General features: G+C 34.2%; 1 protein-coding gene and 1 pseudogene across 1 annotated transcript; both read right to left on the bottom strand.

Annotated features, from left to right (window-relative positions):
- Window positions 1-1,436: 1,436 nt before the first annotated feature.
- LOC126726299 (ABC transporter A family member 1-like) lies at window positions 1,437-2,484 on the bottom strand. The gene is made up of 3 exons (XM_050431532.1): window positions 2,340-2,484; window positions 1,657-1,793; window positions 1,437-1,570 (listed from the first exon to the last, which is right to left on the bottom strand). The coding sequence occupies exons 1-3, from the start codon at window positions 2,482-2,484 to the stop codon at window positions 1,559-1,561; spliced, it is 294 nt and encodes a 97-aa protein (XP_050287489.1). The 3' UTR covers window positions 1,437-1,558.
- An 11,766-nt stretch (window positions 2,485-14,250) lies between these two features.
- Window positions 14,251-21,129, bottom strand: LOC126728336 (putative pentatricopeptide repeat-containing protein At1g12700, mitochondrial; annotated as a pseudogene).
- Window positions 21,130-21,378: the final 249 nt, after the last annotated feature.

Below are 21,378 nucleotides of genomic sequence, written 5' to 3'. Positions count from 1 at the left end.
CAGAAAGAAAGAGAGAAAGAATAAATAATGGGTTGCATTGTAAATGATGGTGAATGTGGGATATATTATTTTATTGTGTTGAAATATTATTTTAATGAGTAGAATAGGAAAATAAAAGTTGGGATGTTGAAAGTATTGTATAATTGATAAAATAGCTTTATGGAATGGTAAAATAAGATGAGATGGCAAAACCGGTTGGAGATGCTCTTACGAGTCTGTTTGAATGATGAGAAAATGTAGGAAACTTTTTTTTTTTTATTTGACTAAGGGCCGAATGTTTTGGGTTTAAGAAGGTTATATTCTTTATTTAAGTTTTAGATTTTAGAAGGGTTTAGAGGGTTTATTTAAATTTAAATTTTAGATGGGTTTAGTGGTTTTTGGTGGATTTATCCATTTAGATCTATCTAACTAAATAACTAAATGAGTCTTTACCCATTTAACCCAAATATTCAAATGGGTTGGGTTAAGACTTATCCAAATAAGGTGGGTAATGGGCGGGTTCATAGATATGGATAAAAATTGTCACCCCTAATCATGGGTCAACCCGTTTTTGCTTCAGGTCAAAAAATCGAGTTCGGGTCAGAAAATTTTGATCCATTTTGCCATGTCTAGTTTTTAGCATTTCACCCAAGGATACCCTACGCCGGGGGACGGAAAGGGTAGAGGGGTTGGAAGGGAGAGGAATTGGTCTTAAAAGATAGAACCATACAGATACAGTGTGAAAGTGGATCATGTTAAATTGTGGTGTGCTAGACAAGTATGACTACCAACAACAAATAATCTTTTGAAAATCAAAACACATGCAAAATGCAAACGTCAAGAGTTTAACATATCAGGAAAAGATTCAAAAACTGAACTAAAAGGATCAAAGCATAGTTTGCATTGAAACAAAAGAATCAAAGGTTTGGAAAAGAAAAATATATGAAATCTGGAAGTAGTAGTAGTGGTGGTGATGATACTGATAATTAAAAGTAACGCAGTATCATTAGCTTTGTGGAAATGACAAGCCAGAAGCTTTTAAAGGCTTCCCATTCAAACTCCCAAGGAAAAAATATATATTGATAGAAAAAAATTATCAACAGTAAAACAAAGAATATAAATCAGCATATACATACAATGTCGAACCAACTGCTCAAATAACTGCTCACCAAAAGTCCCATCGGAAAATCTTGTTGAAGATAGAAGTGTCATTGTTAGTTCTTCGTTACCAAGCCAGCATCCAATTGTAATTATCATTTCCCTTGACAAGCTAATCACCACTGCAGCACTGCTGACGCATTTTCTGATGTAATGGAATCAATAACCCCCAATGCAAACTTCAATGTCAGCAGGTAAACTTCCTGGGTGAGAAGGAATGTCAAAATCCTTTCTGGAATGATCCGGCAAAGGTTTTCCAAGTCCACAGAACTGACCTCAGTAGGTACTACCTGAGGACAGGGAACAAAAATTTAATTTCCCGAAAAAGCTCCAAATGTTTGCAAGTCATCATACATACCTTTGGCTCAAGGTGATTTCCAAATCGTGTTTCCAGATGCTGTGGACTCCCAATGCATCTTAGTCAGCCTCCAACCTTCAAATCAAACACAAAAGAATCAAAATATTTATTAAGTGACATCAACAAGTTCTTCAGTCTAGTAAGGTGCACATAATCTATACCATTATCCCAATCCTTGTGCACAGAGCTTGAGCTTCATTCATGCAGTGAGTTGTAAGAATTACTGCTGTCTTTCCACTCCTGGTAGATAAACGAGATATCACTTCCCACATGAATCGTTTGGCAAGGTAATCCATACCTACAATAATGAATTATTAGTAACAACAACAAAGTAGTTGATTGGAAATAACACTGACAACGAATAGAAGATGTTATTCGAACATGAAACATTTTCCTAAAGGCTTGGGTGGGGAGGATGTCATTGCGATTGATTCATGCATAAAAAATTCAAATTAAGGATAAGCAAACAATGCATTAACTACAAAATAAACCTAGATGTAGTAAAAAGGGGTTTTTTCATGGAGGAGTTTGAACATTTTCACAGGGAGAGAGGAGAAGACTCTTAGAAGAGAATGGAGTGGGTTTCTTTGAAGAGTAGTTTGAGTGTTTGTCTATTTTTGAGTTAGAGAGGTGCATTGGGGCTTTAGGATTGTGAGTTTGTGAATGTGAGAGGTTTGAGATTTAGTTTGTGTTTGTAATTGATTACAAGTTTCATATTGATAGTTTTCAAGTTTAATATTGAAAAACCATACTTTTAACTAGAATTGATAACAAAAGTTATGATACTTACTATTAGTAAAACTTATCTAATAAGATGTAGAATAAAAGGGAGCAGCATGTATACCTGTGGATGGCTCATCTAGAATGACTATAGGAGGGTCTCCTATCATAGCAATTGCAACATATAATTTGTGCTTGTTTCTGTCACTAAGGGAAAATGATGGTTTGTCCGCATGCTTCAGCAAATCGAACTCCACTACTTTTTCCATTACAACCTGTTCAGATAGCTTGAGGCATTAAAGATCCAAAACATGATTGTCACTATATACCAAATCACGCAATTAAAGTTAAAGACAATTTCTTCTATGTAAAACATTCAATATTTGATTAAGCAAGAAACTTGATTCATACAAAATCCTAAACTCAAAATCTCAAATGTGAGGGATGATCATGGTTGACTGTTGTTGTATATGTAAGAAGAGTGGTGATCTTTAGTGTTTGGTGTGTGATGCCTAATTATGCATATATGATGCTTAAAGATCCAAGAAGGAAACTGATGGAGATCAAGGCACCGCTTCGAAGGATCTCATTCAAGTACCAATTGGGCCGGTTACAAAAGCACGAGCAAAGAAGTTCAAGGATGTACTTAACGGACTCATCCAAGAGTTAAGGGTTCAAGCAAACTCATGGAGGCCCATTGAGCATGATCCACGTGGGCAACAAAAAATGGTCACCTTGATTCAAGTTCTAGAAGGATCCGGTCAAGGCTAAGAATTGGCATGAAATATTTTGGGTCTATGGAAAAAACGTTATTCTAGGTTTAGGTGATTTATTTCCTTGTTTTTAGGTGCATTTAATGCTTTTTAGTTCAAACTTTATTCCCAATATGGTTAAGTATAAATTAGGAGTTATTTTAGAATATATTTTCTTGTCTGTCAAGTTTTATGGAGCCCTTAAATAGTCATCTAAATCTATAAACGTTTTTCAGATATTATTGATAAAACTTGTGAGGTTTATTCTCTTTGGTTCTTTGAAGAACTACTCGAACTTATCGGAAATTCCCGTGGCGTTCATCTCGACTTATCAAACAGAGTTTCCACCACCATTTGTGGCGTCTTCCTTATACCGAGGTTCTTGTTTGTCATAAACAACGGGTCGAGGTCTCCCATTTGAATCTGTCCATAGAACGATCTTGGGTTCCCTTTCGTTGTTGGGACTCGTTATTCTTGACGGGGTTCACATCAGAAACCAAGCTCCCACAGACATAGGACTTGGAATTTAGTACCATTGTGCTCGTGGAGCCTGAGGAAGAGAAATAGAAGAACTTTTGAGGGGCATGAATTGTCAATTTTGAGGGATGAATCGATGTTCGTCAGCTCCTTACCTTCATTGGCTTTCAGTAGATGCTGATAAACCAAAGAATATTGCAGATGTCATAGAGACTGAATTTTTTAGAATTCAGTAGGTATCAGGTGGGTAACATCCAATGTCCTCTCCATATCAAGGAACTGTTGTACTTTATTTTAAATATTTATACAAATTCTTACTACCAATCTAAAAAAAATATTTGAGAACAATAAACCAAATCAAGATCATTTCATCATCATCTTCTTCTTCTTCTTCTTCTTCTTCTTCTTCTCTCTCTCTCTCTCTCTCTCTCTCTCTCTCTCTCTCTCTCTCTCTCTCTCTCTCTCTCTCTCTCTCTCTCTCTCTCTCTCTCTCTCTCTCTCTCTCTCTCTCTCCCACACACAACTAACCAGATTGTCTAACTAATACACTCAATCCCAAACTGAGGAAAAGGAACCCGGAAGAAAAACATTGCATTGATGCACAATCAAATCCCAGCGAATCAAACATGAAGGAATTCTAAGTTGGTTGTGGCTACAAAGAGCAGACCAGATTCTGATTTAAACACCAGCTTAATGAGTAAAATGAACTATAAGGTTTGAACTAAAATACATACATCATCTATCTTGTACTCTGGAAGTCCTTTTATTCTTGCAAAATGCTCAAGATGCTCTCGAACAGTCAAAAATTCTGATAAAGCATCAAATTGTGGACAATACCCAATCTGAAATTAACTAATAAAAGAAACAAGTTAGCTAAGTTCCACTAGTATATTACAAATAGCGAGTCTAAATTCAAGGGAAAAAAAAAAAGGAAAATGAATGAAATAAATCAATATATACATGCCGATGAGCAGCCCTAGGATTGGAACGTATATTTCTGCCAAAAATAAAAGCAGTTCCATCAGTTGGGGATTCTTCTCCTGCATGGCAAATATATGATCAAAAACAGTAACCTCACTAAATATTTCAAAATTCAGAAACATGCTAATGTACTTAAAAACAGACAGAGTTACAGATAATTATTAATTATAGAAAAATCAGATCTCTTGACACTGGTAAAAGTTTCTGACATTATCAATTTCTTATGAAGCTCATCAAGTTGAGGACCACATAAAACCTCAGGAATGTAAATATAAATAAAAGACAAATATACAAAACAGGCTAAGAAGGAGAACAGACACTATATAATAGAGTTCTCAGTTATTACAGAAATGTAGTAATTTCTAATAAAATTGACTCCTCCAAAAACTTAATTGAATTAGAAACTGTTCATGGCAGCCTAAGATATACTTAGATGTTCCACAGATAAATTGCTCATGTATCATTACAGAATTTGTACATACCAGACAGCGTTGAAAGTGTTGTGGTTTTCCCAGCTCCATTTGTTCCTAAAAATCCAAAACATTCTCCTGCTTGAAATGAGAAAGTCAGTAATTGTACTGCGACCTTAGTGCAGTGATGCATTCCTCCAGGATACACCTAAAAGTGGTATAATAGAAGCATGAAAGGTTGTAGTAGTGGCATTACAAAATTACACATTAAGAAGAGGAAATTTTTTGTGCCTTCTGAAGATTACGCAAATAGATGATGACATTATCAATTGAGCCTGAAAGTACCCTATTTAATTCTGTTTCACATCTATGTCTTCACTCTTCATCAGGATAAGAGCAACAGTTTTTGGGGAGGGTTTCAAGAGAGGTTCCAAATAACTATTAAGTACCACGCTTTAGAATTTGAATACTCCTCCACCACTTTTTGATTGTGACAGGAGTCAAGTTACGAGAAGGCAACAGTTCAAGGCCATGTGTTAAGAGGAAGCAACCAATGCTCTGCCACAGGTAAGAAAATTGAATGGAATCAAACGAAGTCCATTTTAAAATTAATTTTCTAGTTCAATTTCGAAAGCATATTTAAAAAGAATACATGTGGCCGACCAAATCTAATCTATTGAGGATCCATAGCCGACCCCAAATTTTGGGATTAAGGCTTTGTTGTTTTGGTTGTATTTAAAAAGAATACAAAAACAATAAGATTTCTACTCTCATGCCTTAAATTTTCCACTGATACAGCAATATGTGGCAGATTGAATTTGCTACAAAGTGGCATCTACAAACTAATGGAAGTCCACACAAATCCCAGAAATCTGATATTTTTTTATTGGTGAGTTACACATGCACCCAATGGTTATTGAACCCACAACACCTTACTCTCCATGGCACCACCCTTTCTTAATGGAGAAGCGTCATTTGAGCCAGAGTAGCCACGAAAGAGTTTTATTAAAATATGAAACCAAAAAAATACTTAATTTTGTCTCAATGCAGTACATCAAATAAACATTTATCAATGTGAAAATCTAGTTTCTATATATCTAAAAGACTCCAAGCGAGAAGTTGTTTTGCGACTTTATTACTTGAGCCAACAGATCATAATAAAATAGATTAGCAGAAATGGGCATTGTATTGTTGAAAAATCCACTCATTTAATTGAATTTCAGTTAAGAAAACATTATTTCAAGCTGCATCTATATCAAACTTGAAGATCACAGTTATTGGGCAATCTGAAAACGGAATGTCTACATTATGCCTTTGTGGCATGAGAAATTTGGGAAGATGAGAAACCTTCTAATCCTTACCAATTAGCCATAAAACAAAAAAAAAAAAAAAATAAAAAAAAAAAATAAAAAAAAAACAGACCAATAGACTCGGGTTAAGCTTCGGGATAAGAAATCCAATTTAGAGAGGATATTCACTTTTGTGATCTTACAAACATTTTTTGTGTGCTTAAAACAGAAGAAATTTTGTTTACACATCAACCTGTATTGTCCTGCATATCCTGCATACCATGTGGCCAATTTGTATATGAATTTCAATTGATGGTTCCAGCTCTGACATAAAAAGTTAGAGGAGCTAGTTTGTTATTAAACAATCAAATACTTCAATAGGAAAGTGGATGTTGCTCCTCAGCTTCATATATAATTGGTACATTATTTGTGCATTGCACGGGTAACTTACTAGTTGGTACAAAAGCATGAATGGTGATGAAGATTCGTTGGACAATATTACCAAGAAAATAGTTGAAATTACCAAAATTACCTAATCTGAGTTGCTATCCTTTTTCACTTTAATTATTAGTTATTTTCCCCTAATGGCGTCCTCTTTCTCTGATTAAGGTTCTATAGTTTGGCCATCAGTTAAAAGATTTATAAGTAAAATAAATAAAAAAAACGTGGGACATTCCTACACAAACTAGGAAGTTAAATTCAAAAATAAATAACTCTACTTAAACAAGGATATATTAATTTGGCCTTATAAAGCAAAGGTTCTTTGGCTTTCTTTGACTAATAATCAGTTATAGCCTTGTAGGCTATTGTTAAATGAAAGAGAAAAACCGCCTTGATTTGCTAATTGCTATATATATTTATTGTTAAAGATATTGGGTTTATGTTAATATAATAGCCCAAGAGGCCCAATATATTGTGAGCCCATCTAGGCTAACCCTAGCTCTTATATATACCCCACTAGGGTTCATTGTAATAAAAATTTGAGAATACAATAAAGATGTAGCTCCTATGGTTTTATCCGTAGATGTAGGCTGTAAGGCCAAACCTTTATTTTTTATTTTTTTTTCTTTCTTTCTTGCTTCCATTTCTCTAAATTATTTTATTTTTGTTTTTCAATACTTATTTTCTTCTTTCTCGTATTTGATGTCTTTCAATAATGTAAAAATAAAATGTTGTCTAATATATTGCATAAGTATCTTCAAACTAATATAATTTTTGTCCTACTATACAACACACTCATTTTTTTTCATGTGCAATGCATTTGATCAAAAAGCTAATCAAGATATAAAATTGTAGACAAGAATACAGCAGAAAAGAATAGAGCATATTGTAGGAAAGCTTTCATGCAGGACTGGGATAAAAAAACGTAACTCAAGATCAAGATAACAAATGGAGGCACCAGTAACATTCCAATAAAAAACCCCATCACTTGATTTATCTTTCATCCCTTGCCGTAGCAGAGCTAGCAAAGCAAGCCCGTAAGCAAAATCAAAACCCTGGAAATAATATGAAGAAATTCTGGAAAGATACATAACAAAAGTAAGGAATAAGACGGTTATTATTAGAGTGAAGACCGGCTATATATAGAGGCACAGATATTTAGTTACAACTTACAACATATAAGTAAATTTTTATCATGTGAAATATAATATTAGATTCAGTGGTCTTGGCAGTATTGGAAGGATTTTACAGCAATACCCTCATAGAAAAACTGGTTAGAAACTGCACACAATTCTGGAAGCAATCATACGCTTTTCTGATGGAATATGGCATTGCGGATGGTAACACATGTCTGACAGAATTGACAGCATGTAAGTCAATTTAAAAAGAAATTAAGCAAATTTTTCATCAGTGAGTTCATTCTTCAAAAATGACATCCAGTAGACAAAATGTAGCTTTTAATCAAATTCTCCTTTTAAGAGCTTTCTTCCCCTCATTTGATGGACAGGTTTTACATGATGTCATTTTAAAGTAAATCTTGTCGGATAAACAGTATATAATAACAATAAATGTGATAAACAACTAGGACACAGTAAGGTTGAGGGCTTCATCTTATGGAAGGGCTCAAGATGACATTTCTCTAACTGCTTATTCGTACACACACATAAATCATGACGATGAAATCACACAGATTCCGACTTCAAGCATTAAATCAACTGTCTTAGTTAAGAGGAGTAATGGAAAAATCTGGTTCAAAATCACAATCAATTCCTTTTTCAAATCCTGCTGGAGCTGTATGAGCCCTTCCTGTATGCCATAAATGACCTACATATAGGAAGAAACCTAGAACAAAATGAGAGGTAGCTAACCAACATCTAGGTTCTATATATAAAGATTTTTTTTTTTTTTTTTAGATGTTTTCGTTGTATACATAACCTAAATGTTGGTTAGCTACCTCTCATTTTGTTCTAGGTTTCTTTCTTCTCGTAGGTCATTTATGGCATATAGGAAGGGCTCATGTGGCTCCAGAAGGATTTGAAAAAGGGATTTTACCAAAAAAGGAAACGTATAAATGAAGAGCTTCCCAACAATTACAATGGAAGACTTAAATGATCCATAAAATCAACTAATGATACACAAGAGACCCCCCTTCATTGTACAATATTCAAAAAGAAAACTGAAGAAAGAGGCCCTAAGATCAACCACAGATATCTCCCCACCTCCAAAAGTTCAACTATTCCTGCCCTGCAAAGCATCAACATAACACAATTAGGAGTCACACACAAAACACAGCTAGTGCTTCCTTGGGTCATTCCAAAGGGTATTAGAATCCACCCGAAAACGTCATGAGGCTAGGGGCACTGTAGCATAACATGGGACCTAATGAGGACATCAGGAATTTAAGTGGGGGACATTATAATACCATAGTGGATTATACTAGATAAGTGTGTGTTGTGTAGGCATGTGTTAAGCCCCCACATCGGGTCTTTACTTGGTTGAACTTGGTTACATAAGTGATTAAGATGGGCCCCAATCATAACTTTACTAGTATTTTCGGGATATAGTACAAATGTGACTAGCAATCCCTTGAATCATTACAACCTTAGTAACAAAAATGATATAGGAGAACTTCTATTTTTGCCATGTCTTAATGTCAAGAAAACTAAGAATGCATGTCAAACACTTACAACCTCAACATAGTGCAAATGTGGCTAGTTTCCTCAGGCTGCATAAGAGTGCATGTTTTAATGTCCTGCCTTTTTCAAATTGCAACTAGTATCCCAAAGCCATTATAGATTTTACCTAATATTTGATACTCAATCCATTGCATCCTTGAATGTTGCACCAGGAAATGAAGAGAGAAATGAATCAATGAAAGAGAACTTTTCTTTGGCTAGCCACCACTCAAAAAATATTGGCAAGGGTATGCCACCTACACAAACTCAAATAGTAAGTAGAAAATAGCAAAATAGACAACATACAAGTCAGAAAATGATTACATTGACCATCAACTTAGAGAACCTAACATAAATGAAATTATATTCATAACATAATTTATTCTTTTTATCTTCTTCTTCTTTTATTTATTTATTTTTTAATTTAAGAAAAGAGAGGGTTGCACTCACCATTCTCCAAAGTAATATTGTATAGAGATCTTTGCATTATCAGAAATTGATACTAACCTCCCATGTTAGAGTTTTTTTTTCATAAATAACTATAGCACTGAAGATAAGTAACAAATGCCTACATATTAAAAAAGTTTAAGTTGATAACAAATGATTGAGTTTAATAATTTAACCCTTATTATAACACTACCCCTCAAGTGTGGGTTTAAACTTTCCCTTAATACGTAGGGCCAAAATATTTAGTATAATGGGAGGTTTAGAGTGGGACATGGTTCAAACTCAAGACTACACACTTTAATATCATAAATAGATTACCCTTTTCCAGTAATTTAAGCTTTAAGGACAACTGGGATTTCAAATTGACAGTTGGTTTAAGTAATGTTTTTGGTGTTGCAAATTCTGTAGCAGGTACTAGAAATGGTGATGGCAGTGATCTTCATAATATTGATATCTATTCAAATTTAAAATTATTTTTTGCTGCAAATGAGAATTAGATAATGAGTAAGAAGATATGAATTATAGTGAGCTGCTACTAATAATTTGGACATGTCTTCATTCCAATGTAGAGGGTTTTTAGCATCTCACCTAACCTAGGGGAGCCCCGCGGCAGGGGGAGGGGATTGGAAGGATAGGAATTGGTCTTATGGGAACCCAGTAAGTATTTTAGTTTCAGCATGTTGCCATAAAATATAGAAGAACCATACAAATACTCTGTGCAAGTGGATCAAGTAAAGCTGTGGTATGCTAAACCAGTATTGACTACCAACAACAAAAATCTTTTGAAAATAAAACACATGCAAAATGCAAATGTCAAGAGTTTAACATATCAGGAAAGCATCCAAAAACAGAACTAAGAGCATCAAAGCATAGTTTGTATTGAAACAAAAGAATAGAAGGTTTGGAAAGAAAAATATATGAAATCTGAAAGTAGTAGTAGTGGTGGTGGTGATTACATTGATAATTAAAGGTAATGTAATATCATTATCTTTGTGAAAATGACAAGCCAGAAGCTTTTAAAGGCTTCCAATTCATACTCCCAAGGAAACAAAAAATATAAAAAGAAAACAAATTATCAACAGCAAAATAAAGAACATAAATCAGCATATGCAACACCTACCTCAATGTTTTTGTTCATTCTTGATGTAGGGAATGTGATGGGCTGTTTGTGTATGGTTTAGAAGCAATGAAAGGGCTGAGTTACTTAGAACATAGTAATAGGTGGATAAGTACCTCTACAAGAACACTTAGTTCCGAATAGCACACAAAGGCTAACAATTCATTCAATTACCAAAACTGATTTACAAAGAGCTTACATTCTACTACATATACTAGTTGTTCGGCATTGGTAGCCTCTAGATGGTTGACAAGCGTCTAAATCCTAATAGCTAATGCTTAAGAAATTATCTAACTAACTAAACAATGTTCGCAGGGAACCAAAGATGACTAGATCACCCATTTAGTTCAAGTATTATTTTCATATTGTAATCTTTATATATATATATATATATATATATATATATATACACTCGAGGATACTTGTCAAGTATGGTCAATTAAAACTAAAAAACGTTCACAAGGACCCACAAATGACCATGCCAACCACCATGGAATCACACAGCATATTAAGAAACACAAGAAGAAAATAGACAAGACAAAAACAAACAGAGGAAGATAAAACGGTTATAAGTTGTATAGAACTAACTAGTAAGAAACACTGTGAGAGCAAATGAGAGGAATTTACCTATATGGCAACAAAAGGTTTCAAAGGAAATTACCTGTGCAATATTCCATGACCAAAAATTCTGCATAAAAGAAAGTCACCAAAAACTTTCATTATGTAAAGAATAGAATAAGAAGACCGACTTTGAGGGAAAGCAACTATAAGTTTCCATATTATTTTCACAAAAAATACCACATGGAAGTTTTGTAAAATATTCTAAAGCCAAGTGGGTTAAGTGTCACACAATTAACTAGTTAACACGTAAAACAATACCACATGAGGTTAAGTGTTATGCTCAAAAATCATGAGGTTTGGTTTTCTTAGGGAAACCACCACGGGGGGTTGAATATTTTCCCAAAAGAAAAGCTGTTCAGAAAGCCCCGTTTGCTACTTGTCAGATCTGCACTCAGTGTCTGAAGAGGAAGGAAAAAAAGAAGAAAAAAAAATCAAGGGGAGGGGCGGGGGGGGGGGGGGGGGGGAGAGGGTTTTGGGGAAGAAGATACTCTTTGGCCATCAGGACTTGGAAGTGGTAATTCTCAAACAACTTGATATATGGAAATGACATCCAAATGCAACAGTAATCTACAAAATAAACATGTTAGTAACAACAATGGAAAACAACAATGCGCACATTGTAGTTTCTGTCTAAAACAAAGTAGTTTAAAACATTTCTATAGACCATTTAAACTTAATTAGCCTTCATAAATAACATAGGAAAGTGAGGGTGACTTGTGATACCATAACAACAACAAATTGGTCAGTTGTAGGCTCTGGTCCAATGTGAGGTTTTAGGTTTTCTGACACAGGACAACTAGAACAAAATTGAAACAACGGAAAAATAAAGAGATATGACCTAGGAGTCAACACCTAGGCCTTGCTTGGAGTCAGCACTAAGCGGGAAAACCACTAGGAGTCAGCACCTAGGGTAGACCTAGAGTCATCATCAAACCAAAGAGAGACCAAACGGCCATTTTTTTTATTCATCAAAATATCAACTATCTCCCCAAGGAGTACAATAGGTTGCTTATAAAGGATTACTAAACCCAAGTTCTAATTAGCTAGGAAACCCTAATTGCCTTATTACAAAAATAACATTGCTTCCCAAATTAAAATACTAATAGCCCAATAAACTACTAGGACCTAAAACATAAAAATACAATTAACTTGAAAACATAAATAATAATTTTCTTGCATCTCCCACATCATTTTCTCTATTAAAATTTTTGTACAACACAATCTCTCCCAACTTCAACTTGTACAAAATGATAGTCTTGCCCACTGCATGAAGACCCACCATTAGAATACACATCTCCTCGACAAAAGGCCAACTGAAAAGCTTGGTAAAAGAAAACCCAATCATTTATCTCAAGCTAAATTCCCAAAATCACAAGTCAAAGACCAAATCAACCTAACAAGAAAACACTCATACATACATGCACATCACTCAGTTCCTAATAGTACACATAATATTCAAAACCGTGAATATTGGAATCAGACTAGAAGGTGGAGATACTATAATTATCTCATTATAATGATTTTGCAATAACCTAGGACATGACTTTTATAAACCTTGTTGTATATTGCACAAGACCTATGGGATTATCTATCTTATACTTGACCAAACATGACATCACTAAGTTAACCTTGTGTATTTCAAAAAGATTGGTTTTCTTTAAGCATAACATTACTAACTGAAACTAAGAAATCTATCCCAAGGTAGCCTAGGAATTCACAATCTATGTACTACAAAATGAAATTACAAAAGCTCCAAAAGAATCAGCTCTTTGTGTCCATGAAATATAATCAATCACTAACAAATGAACTATTCTTTAGCTATATAATCGCAAGTTGGGAGTTTACAACTCAATTTATTTACTTTAAATCGTAAATCTCAAAACGATTATGCCGTGAAGTTAATTTTGTATTGCACTACAACCTAAGTTGCTTCTCTCTTAGACTATTCAAGGAGAAGCACATACAAAATTAACAACTAACTCCTTGAGTTGATAAACCAACCAAGCTAGACTAACAAAATTTGACTCCAGTCCACTGCACAATAGCACCATAAGGCTTATAAGAGGGGAAAAAGGAAGGTGGGGGGGAGCATACAAGCAACTCCAAAACTTAATCTCATTGGAGGGAACATTTATTATCATTAATTCCACTGGCTAAGGGGTCTACAACCACAAAAAAATGCCAGATTTTAAAGCAACAATATTTAGCATTAACTTTAAATCAGAAAATTTTTTTGAAACAACTATCCAGGAAAATAGCTCCATCTTCCAAGTAATTAACAACATGAGAACACAATGAAATAGCAGCAAAAGATTTTTTTTTTATAGGGAAAAAAATATATATAAATATATATATATATATATATATATATATATATATATATATATATATATATATTCCAAGCAATTAACAACATGAGAACACAATGAAATAGCAACAAAAGATTTTTTTTGATAGGGAAAAAAAAAAATATATATATATATATATATATATATCTATCTTTAGAATAGCAAAAGATAGAACAGTTAAAGGTACAAACAATCATGCATACATAAGTGAAATAGAAAAATTATCTTTAGAATCTATAAAATTTACCTGAAATGAATACACATCGCTTAAGATTGACATGTGAATATGAAACTTGTCCTTGATGTTGAGAAACTAAAAAATCTTCACACAAGCTTTTGGACCAATTCTTGAATGTTCTTATCTATTTGATTAGATGACAGCAAGTCAACCAACATGCTTGCAACTGTCGCATTTGCAGAAAAACCCTTGTTAACTATTATTTCAAGATATTTCATTACCTTTGATGTCTCATTTTGCTACAGTAAGCCTTGGATTATTGTGTTATATGTGCAATCATTAGGTGAACAACCACTCTCATCCATTTTCTCAAATATCTCACTTGCTTCTTCTATCAGTCCCTCTTTTCAAAGCCCTTTGAGCATTATGGTGTAAGTTCGAACATTGGGTTGCAATCCTTTCACAGGTAGACTATAAAAGATTTCTCTTGCAACTGTAAGATTCCCGCCATTACACAAACTGTCAATTAAAATGTTGTAAATCACAATATCATTGCCCAACGTTTTGTCTTCCATCTAATGAAACACTTTTATTGCCTCAACAACTTGTCCATTCTTACACAGGCCGTCCAACAAGACAACATAAGTTTGAGGATCTGGAGGTTGGCCATAAGCCTGCATTTTATGGAATAACTCTAGAGCAACCTTGTGTCTCTCCACTCGACAAAACCCACCTATAAGAGTGCTATAAGTCACAACATTAGGAGTTACTCCCTTGTTGGACATTTCATTAAGGAGATTGATTACCTCATCAAATTTTTTTATTTTTACAAAACCCATTAATCAATGTGTTATAGCTAACAACATCAGGTGAACAACCCCTCTCAACCATCACGTTCAATGCTTCGATGGCATCGTTCAATTTATTTTGCAAACAGTATCCATCAATTAAAGAATTATAAGAGACTACATCAGGCTCAATACCTCATTGAATCATCATATCAAAAACTTTTTTTGCCTCTATCAACATCCCCTCTTTGCAAAGTGCGTCCACCAATATGTTGAAGGTCCTCACACTTGGCATGATCTTCCTTTATGCCATCTCATTCAAAAAAGTAGTAGCCTCTCTCCACCTGCCGAAATTGCATAGGCCTTGAATTAAGGAATTGTAAGTGATAAGGTCCAACTGAATGCCTTTACTCATCATTTCAGTCAAAAGGTTCAAGGCCTCAGTCACCAACCTATCCTTACATAAACTGTCAATGATTGTGTTATACATTGCTAATTTAAACTCAAAATCTCGTTCTTCCAATTTCCTGAGCAACTGAATAGCCATATCAATCTTACCAATCTTACACAGAGCATTTAGTATCGTTCCACAAGTAAATGCATCAAGTTGATACCCTTTCTTCTCCTTTCTTCTCCATATCTTCTATCAACTTCACAGCTCCAGCAATGTTACCTTGAAGACAGAGACCCTTGACAAGGGTGTTTAGAGTAATAGAGTCTGGATGATAACCGAGTTTCAAAATTGTTGCTAAGACAGAGAACCCAAAATCTACTCGGTTCAAATGGCAAAAGCAATTAATCAAAGTATTGAGAGTAGGAAGACTGGGAGCAATTCCTGAGGAGCCCATTTGTTTAAATAGAGTAATGACTAATGGGTAATGCTTCATTCTTCTAATGGCACCCAAAATGCAATTAAAGTCAACAATAGAAGGCAAAGGGCGCATGTGAAGCATTTATCAAACATGTCTAAGACATCATCAACATTCCTAAAGCTTCCACATTTACACTCATCTCTCATTGATTTCAACAACTGATTCTGATTCTGATTTGGGTTTTTTCTACTAGTTGTAAGAGTAGAATAATAATAATAAGAAGAAGAAGAAGAAGAAGAAAGAGCATGAAATGGAAATGGAAGGATTGGATTGGAAACACAAAACATACCCATTTCCCTTCCCTAAAGATTATTCGGGTTCCAGCTAACAATTTGGGTCAAGTTTTGGCGCAGTTAGAGATGGAAGCGATGAGTTTGAAAATTGAGAGAGAGAGAGAGAGAGAGAGAGAGAGAGAGGAGGCAGTACCAGTGTTAGTGTACCACGGCAAAATTGGCTTAATAGTACCGTTTTAGAAAAAAAAAAAAAAAAAAACATGCTAAATCCGTGTGCAACTTTCCTAAATTTTTCTAAAAACATGCCATCCTATTTGGCAAATTTTGCCACAGTCGCCAGAGAGAGAGAATGGCTTCTTTTCTCTTATTTCTTTTCTTTGAATTTCTAATTTTAAAACAGTTAAAGAATTTTTGAAATAATATAATCAAATTATCTAAAATCTTCTCAAAAAATATATATCTAGAAGAGAAATACTATGATCAGCGGTGTGAGTTGAAATTAAAACAGTAACAACATATCTTAAGATTAGGTGTGAAAATGTTGTGGATATAGCTAGCAATGCTCTATATAATTATTTTTTTAGAAGTTATATAAAATTATTTAGAATGGAATAAAATAAAAGTCATTTCCCTAAAATATAAGTATTTAGGAAAATTTTTAATACACCTTATACCAACATCCACTTGGCCTCACCCTGAAGCTAGAGAAGATACTGCATCAATCGCCAAACAGTATCAAAATCTAATTGATGATAGACATATGTGCAAATAACCATATCATCATTCTATCATTACTCTCATTTATCAAAATTTGATATGATTGATATGATATTATTTAATACTATTTACTTTTTCCTAAAGTTGAGCACTTTTAATCACAATGCATTCAAACAAACTCAATCAACTTTAAACTAATTAGGCAAAAACACCATTTTGGTCCTTACATTTTGGGGTCATGGTCAATTTGGTCCCTGTTATTTTTAATTTTCAATTAATTTGGTCACTACTGTTAACTCACTAACGAAAAATGTTTATGTGACAAACGGTGTGCATTGTTGGCACACTTGAAGTCTATGTGACAATTAAAATAATATAAATATAGATATATATATATATATTGTCATTAATATGTGCCATATCAGCATTTAAATTGAAATAAATGACAATCTTAATTTAAAGGAGAAAGAAAATCTACCAAAAAAACCCCCCATTAACCCAGAAAAATAAACACACAAGAAACTTGAACCCAATAGAAGAACACGATCCCGGAAAAATAAACATAGAAGAGTAAGAACCCAAAAGAAGAACACGAATACATAAAAAAACTCAACAACTCAATTCCAGATTTGAAGAAACTCAACAATTTAGCAACTAGTCCAAACCTCCATGGCCAGTGATTCCCTTGCCATTGCATGCCACCACCACCACTGGCGGGGGCTTCTCTTCTTCTTTCCCCTCACTTACTCTCTCCTCAACTTGGTTCGATCTCTTTGAACTAAACCCAAATCTTAGAGCGTTTAGAGAGTGCAAAAGTTTCTATTTTTGAATATTCACCCTGATTTGCTAAGTGGGTCTAGCAGATTGTAAGTGAATTCTACCAATTTCCTAATAGAAAAATACATCTACAACACAGTTTGATTGTAACAGGTTAGGAATCCAAGAAAAATTAAATGAAACTTGCCATTCACAAACCTTAACGTTCTAAGAGGCTTCTATTTTTTTTTTTTTCTTCTTCTTGATATTCTTTGGATTTGCTTGGTATTTGATCAATTGATCCGATTGGAAAGCTTGTGATGTTTTGATATCTTTAGTCCTTAAGAATTTTATTTTATTTTTTGAATTAATTGAATTTAAATGCTGATATGGCACATTTTAACGACAATAAAAAAAATTAAAATTTTATTCTAGTTGCCACATAGGCTTCAAATGTGTCAACAATGCACACCGTTTGCCATGTAAACATTTTCCATTAATGAGTTAACAGTAGAGACCAAATTAACTATAAGTTGAAAATAACAGGGACTAAATTGACTGTTACCAAAATGTAAGAATCAAATTGAATGTGACCCCAAAATGTAAGGACTAAAATGAAGTTTTCGCCAACTATTTCGTTGTTTCAAAGTTCTAATAATTTCTAAGAAATTTTCTTTAAATCAATCATTGTACAACAAAACTTCCCCCAACAAATGCATAATATTTTAGGAGCAAAATTACGCATAATTCCTTACATTTATTAGGATTCTATATCTTAGGTTCTTGAATTAAATTCATCTATGTAATTACATTGGCCAATACAATACAAAATGTGTTATCTTCATTCAAGAATAAATAAATTAAAATGTGTAATTTATCGGTCAATGCAACCACGTTAGTGAATTTAACATAATAGATTTTTTTATCTCCTTTATTTTTTTCTTGTCTAAATAGAAATTTATAATAATTATAGTTATTTATAGATATTTATTATTACTATATTTGTATATGAAATTCGGAAATCCTTTATTCTACTATTTATAGAAAATATAATATACTAAGATCCTAATATAATTTCAACTTAGTTGATTTGAGCGTGTTTCATTTAAATCTTATAACTTCCAAAATGTTTCATTTAAATATCAAAGTTTTTAAAAACGTTTTATTTCAACTTTTTATCACATTTTTCCTAATTGTCATGAAAAAAGAAGGTAGTGCTAACTAGTTGAGCTATAATACTCTTGGCTAAATAAAATGTATTTTGAGATTTTAAGATTTAAATAAAACATTTTTACCACAAAAATTTAAATAAAAGACATCAAGGTTTTAAATGTATATTAGCTGTGTTTTATTTAGTGGAGTTGTTATACTTATTTGTAGTTTAGCGGAATTGTTAGAAACTAAAGATGGGATAGGTGTCATTATAAGTTGTAGTGTCTCACAGTAATATATTACACTGAACAAAGAATAAGTATATAAAACAAAATAAAAAGTTCAACAATATGAGCCATCAACACCAGATGGTCAAAACTTCGTGGCCTTCAGCCAAAAAAAAAAAACAAAAACAAAAACAAACAAACAAACCTTTGTGGCCTTCGACTTGGATATTGGTCAAATTCATGTACCATAAGCTACAATGATGAGAGATGAATCTCTTTCAACACCAAGTGATGCAAATATCTGAACTATAAATGGGTGACCCTTCTGGCCTTCTCAATGTTTCAGTATGGCATATTGGTTCACCAATTCAACAACTTTGCTCAACAATGTAATGTTGAGCAAAGTAATGCAAATATCAGAGCTCTAACTTAAGATGTGATGCATTCAAAATTTACTTTGCCTCAAGTACTAAAAGCAAGTGCAATATTAACAAATTGTTGTGGTTGCTGTATACAAGATGCTCTCCCCACAATTGGAATACAATTCTTTTTATCTAAAATTTCATAAAGACCCCTAGCTATTGAGATGTAACCAATCACTCGTTAATCTATTAAGGCTTCAACAACAAAATCTTTGGGCATTTAACCAAAATCCTGATGGTTATAGATTAAATTTCAACAACTTTTTGAATTTACTTTTCAACTGTTCTGTGTATACCCAAAATATGGTTTTTGGTCTCAACCCCTACTTGGGCTCACAATCTATTTGTATTTGTGGGCTTTGGGTTTCCTACTATGGGTGATCCTATGCTCGGTAACCTAAGTACACTCCTGTTTCCTTCAACTCTTCTTATTACCTCACTAAGATACTACCTTTCTTTCTCTAATGGTCGTTCTTTTCTCTCACTATTCTCTCCAGAATTGCCAACCCCCATTCCTCATTCTCTTCTCCTATTTATAGGCTAAGATGAGTGGAGGAGCAATGATTACTCCCCCTTATTAGTGTGAATGGGGGTCCAATTCCATCATCTTAAAGTGGATGCTCTGTTGGGAAAGGTGAGAGTGGCATTGGAACTGATTCCCACCTCCACAGCTCGCTCGGCAACGATGTTTTCAAAGGCACAACCGGGTAGCTAGGTACGGGGTGTCTCCGGGCAATAATGCTCCCGTCCAAGTTAGAAATGATCAGGAGGGGTTTGCTTGAGGTGTTCAAGCTAGTGCGGTCTTATTTCAGTTTTTAGGCCCAAATTGGGCTTGGAGGTATTTGGGCCGAGGCTTAAGGTCCAAGAACGGGGACGGTTATATGATGTGCTGTGAGGCTTGGGCCCAAGGAATGTGAGTCCAGGGGTCCAAGCCCCAAACATGTCCCATAATCAAGCCCTTAAAACTAAAGTACCACTTACTACCACTATTCCAAACAAAGAGATTGGTGACACGTAAAAGATTAGCGTCAATGGATCTTCAAGTACCCATCCCATGCAACTTCACCACATAGGAGAATTGACCTTTTAATCATAAATGAGAATTAGGGGGAGGAGAAACTATTACAACCATATCCATTGAAGGAGAACCAAAAGCAAGGGTATCCCAAAATAAGCAAGGTTTAATCATATCTATAAACTGTGAATCATGAATTATTTAGAATCTACAAGGCAAATGTCAATTTCTATCATATTGTAACAATGATCTAAACAAACAGATACATTCTCAAGACCATATCAAATGTAAAATGCATAAACACCACATAACGACAAAATCCCCTTTGACAGAGATTGCAGCCCGAAAAAGTAAATGAAGACTTATGGATCTCCTAAGCTTGCAAGAACCAAATAGAAAAATATTAATAAAGCAGCCCATAACCATATCGAAGATCATCACTTATGTTGCATGCAGTACTAGAGCCTAACCTTGTTAGCAATATTGTTGGAAAGCCAGTCTAGTCCCTCGTATAGCCCTTCCCCTGAATTGGCACATGTTCTTTGGATATACCTGAAATAGAACCCAAAGTAATGGCCCCAATCAGTGGATACCAAATTTCCTATGCATAGGGTAAAACATGAGAGAGAGAGAGAGAGAGAAGGAGTGTGTGTGTGTGTGTGTGTCTGTTAATATACCAATGGCGTTGACAGAGGGAATGAAGACCAAGCTTATCAGTTATTTCAGCAACATTCATGGCATTTGGAAGATCCTGCTTGTTTGCAAATACAAGCAGCATAGCCTCCCTTAATTCATCCTAGGCATTCAACCAACAATATTATTATGCATAAGAAAATTTTAAACAAAACTCAGAGATGGTAAGTAAAATGAGCTATTGGCAGTAAGATGTACAAGGGGTATATATGTTATTGGCATTATATCTCTAATTAGTGCACAAACCATGTACAATTGCACCATTGTCAGCACTCGGGCTATATTATGCTCCAATCCAACCATTTATAGATACTTTATTAAATATTGAGAATCTTACAAAGTATATAATAATTGTTGTCTCCGATAAACAATGTGAGCCGTTAGTGGCTACTAGTGTCACATTTTCAACAATGTGGGCCATCAATATCAGGTGTTCACATCTTCAAGCCCTTAAGAGATCAAAGTGATGCAGTTTTATCCCATCTTAGCTCTATATGGGTGATCACCTTTGGCAGCATTTACTTAAGCTTCCCATATAGCTGCATAATGTTT

Source organism: Quercus robur, chromosome 5, assembly GCF_932294415.1.
Source record: "Quercus robur chromosome 5, dhQueRobu3.1, whole genome shotgun sequence".
Lineage (NCBI taxonomy): Eukaryota > Viridiplantae > Streptophyta > Magnoliopsida > Fagales > Fagaceae > Quercus > Quercus robur.
The sequence above is the reverse complement of the archived record's forward strand: the minus strand, read 5'-3'. Positions and strand labels throughout refer to the sequence as shown.

Excerpts from the sequence above, each read along its gene's own strand:
- LOC126726299 (XM_050431532.1), bottom strand. The coding sequence starts at position 2,484 with ATGGAAAAAGTAGTGGAGTTCGATTTGCTGAAGCATGCGGACAAACCA. Across the intron at positions 1,794-2,339 it reads TCTAGATGAGCCATCCACAG|GTATGGATTACCTTGCCAAA; the intron begins GTATACATGCTG and ends TCATTATTGTAG.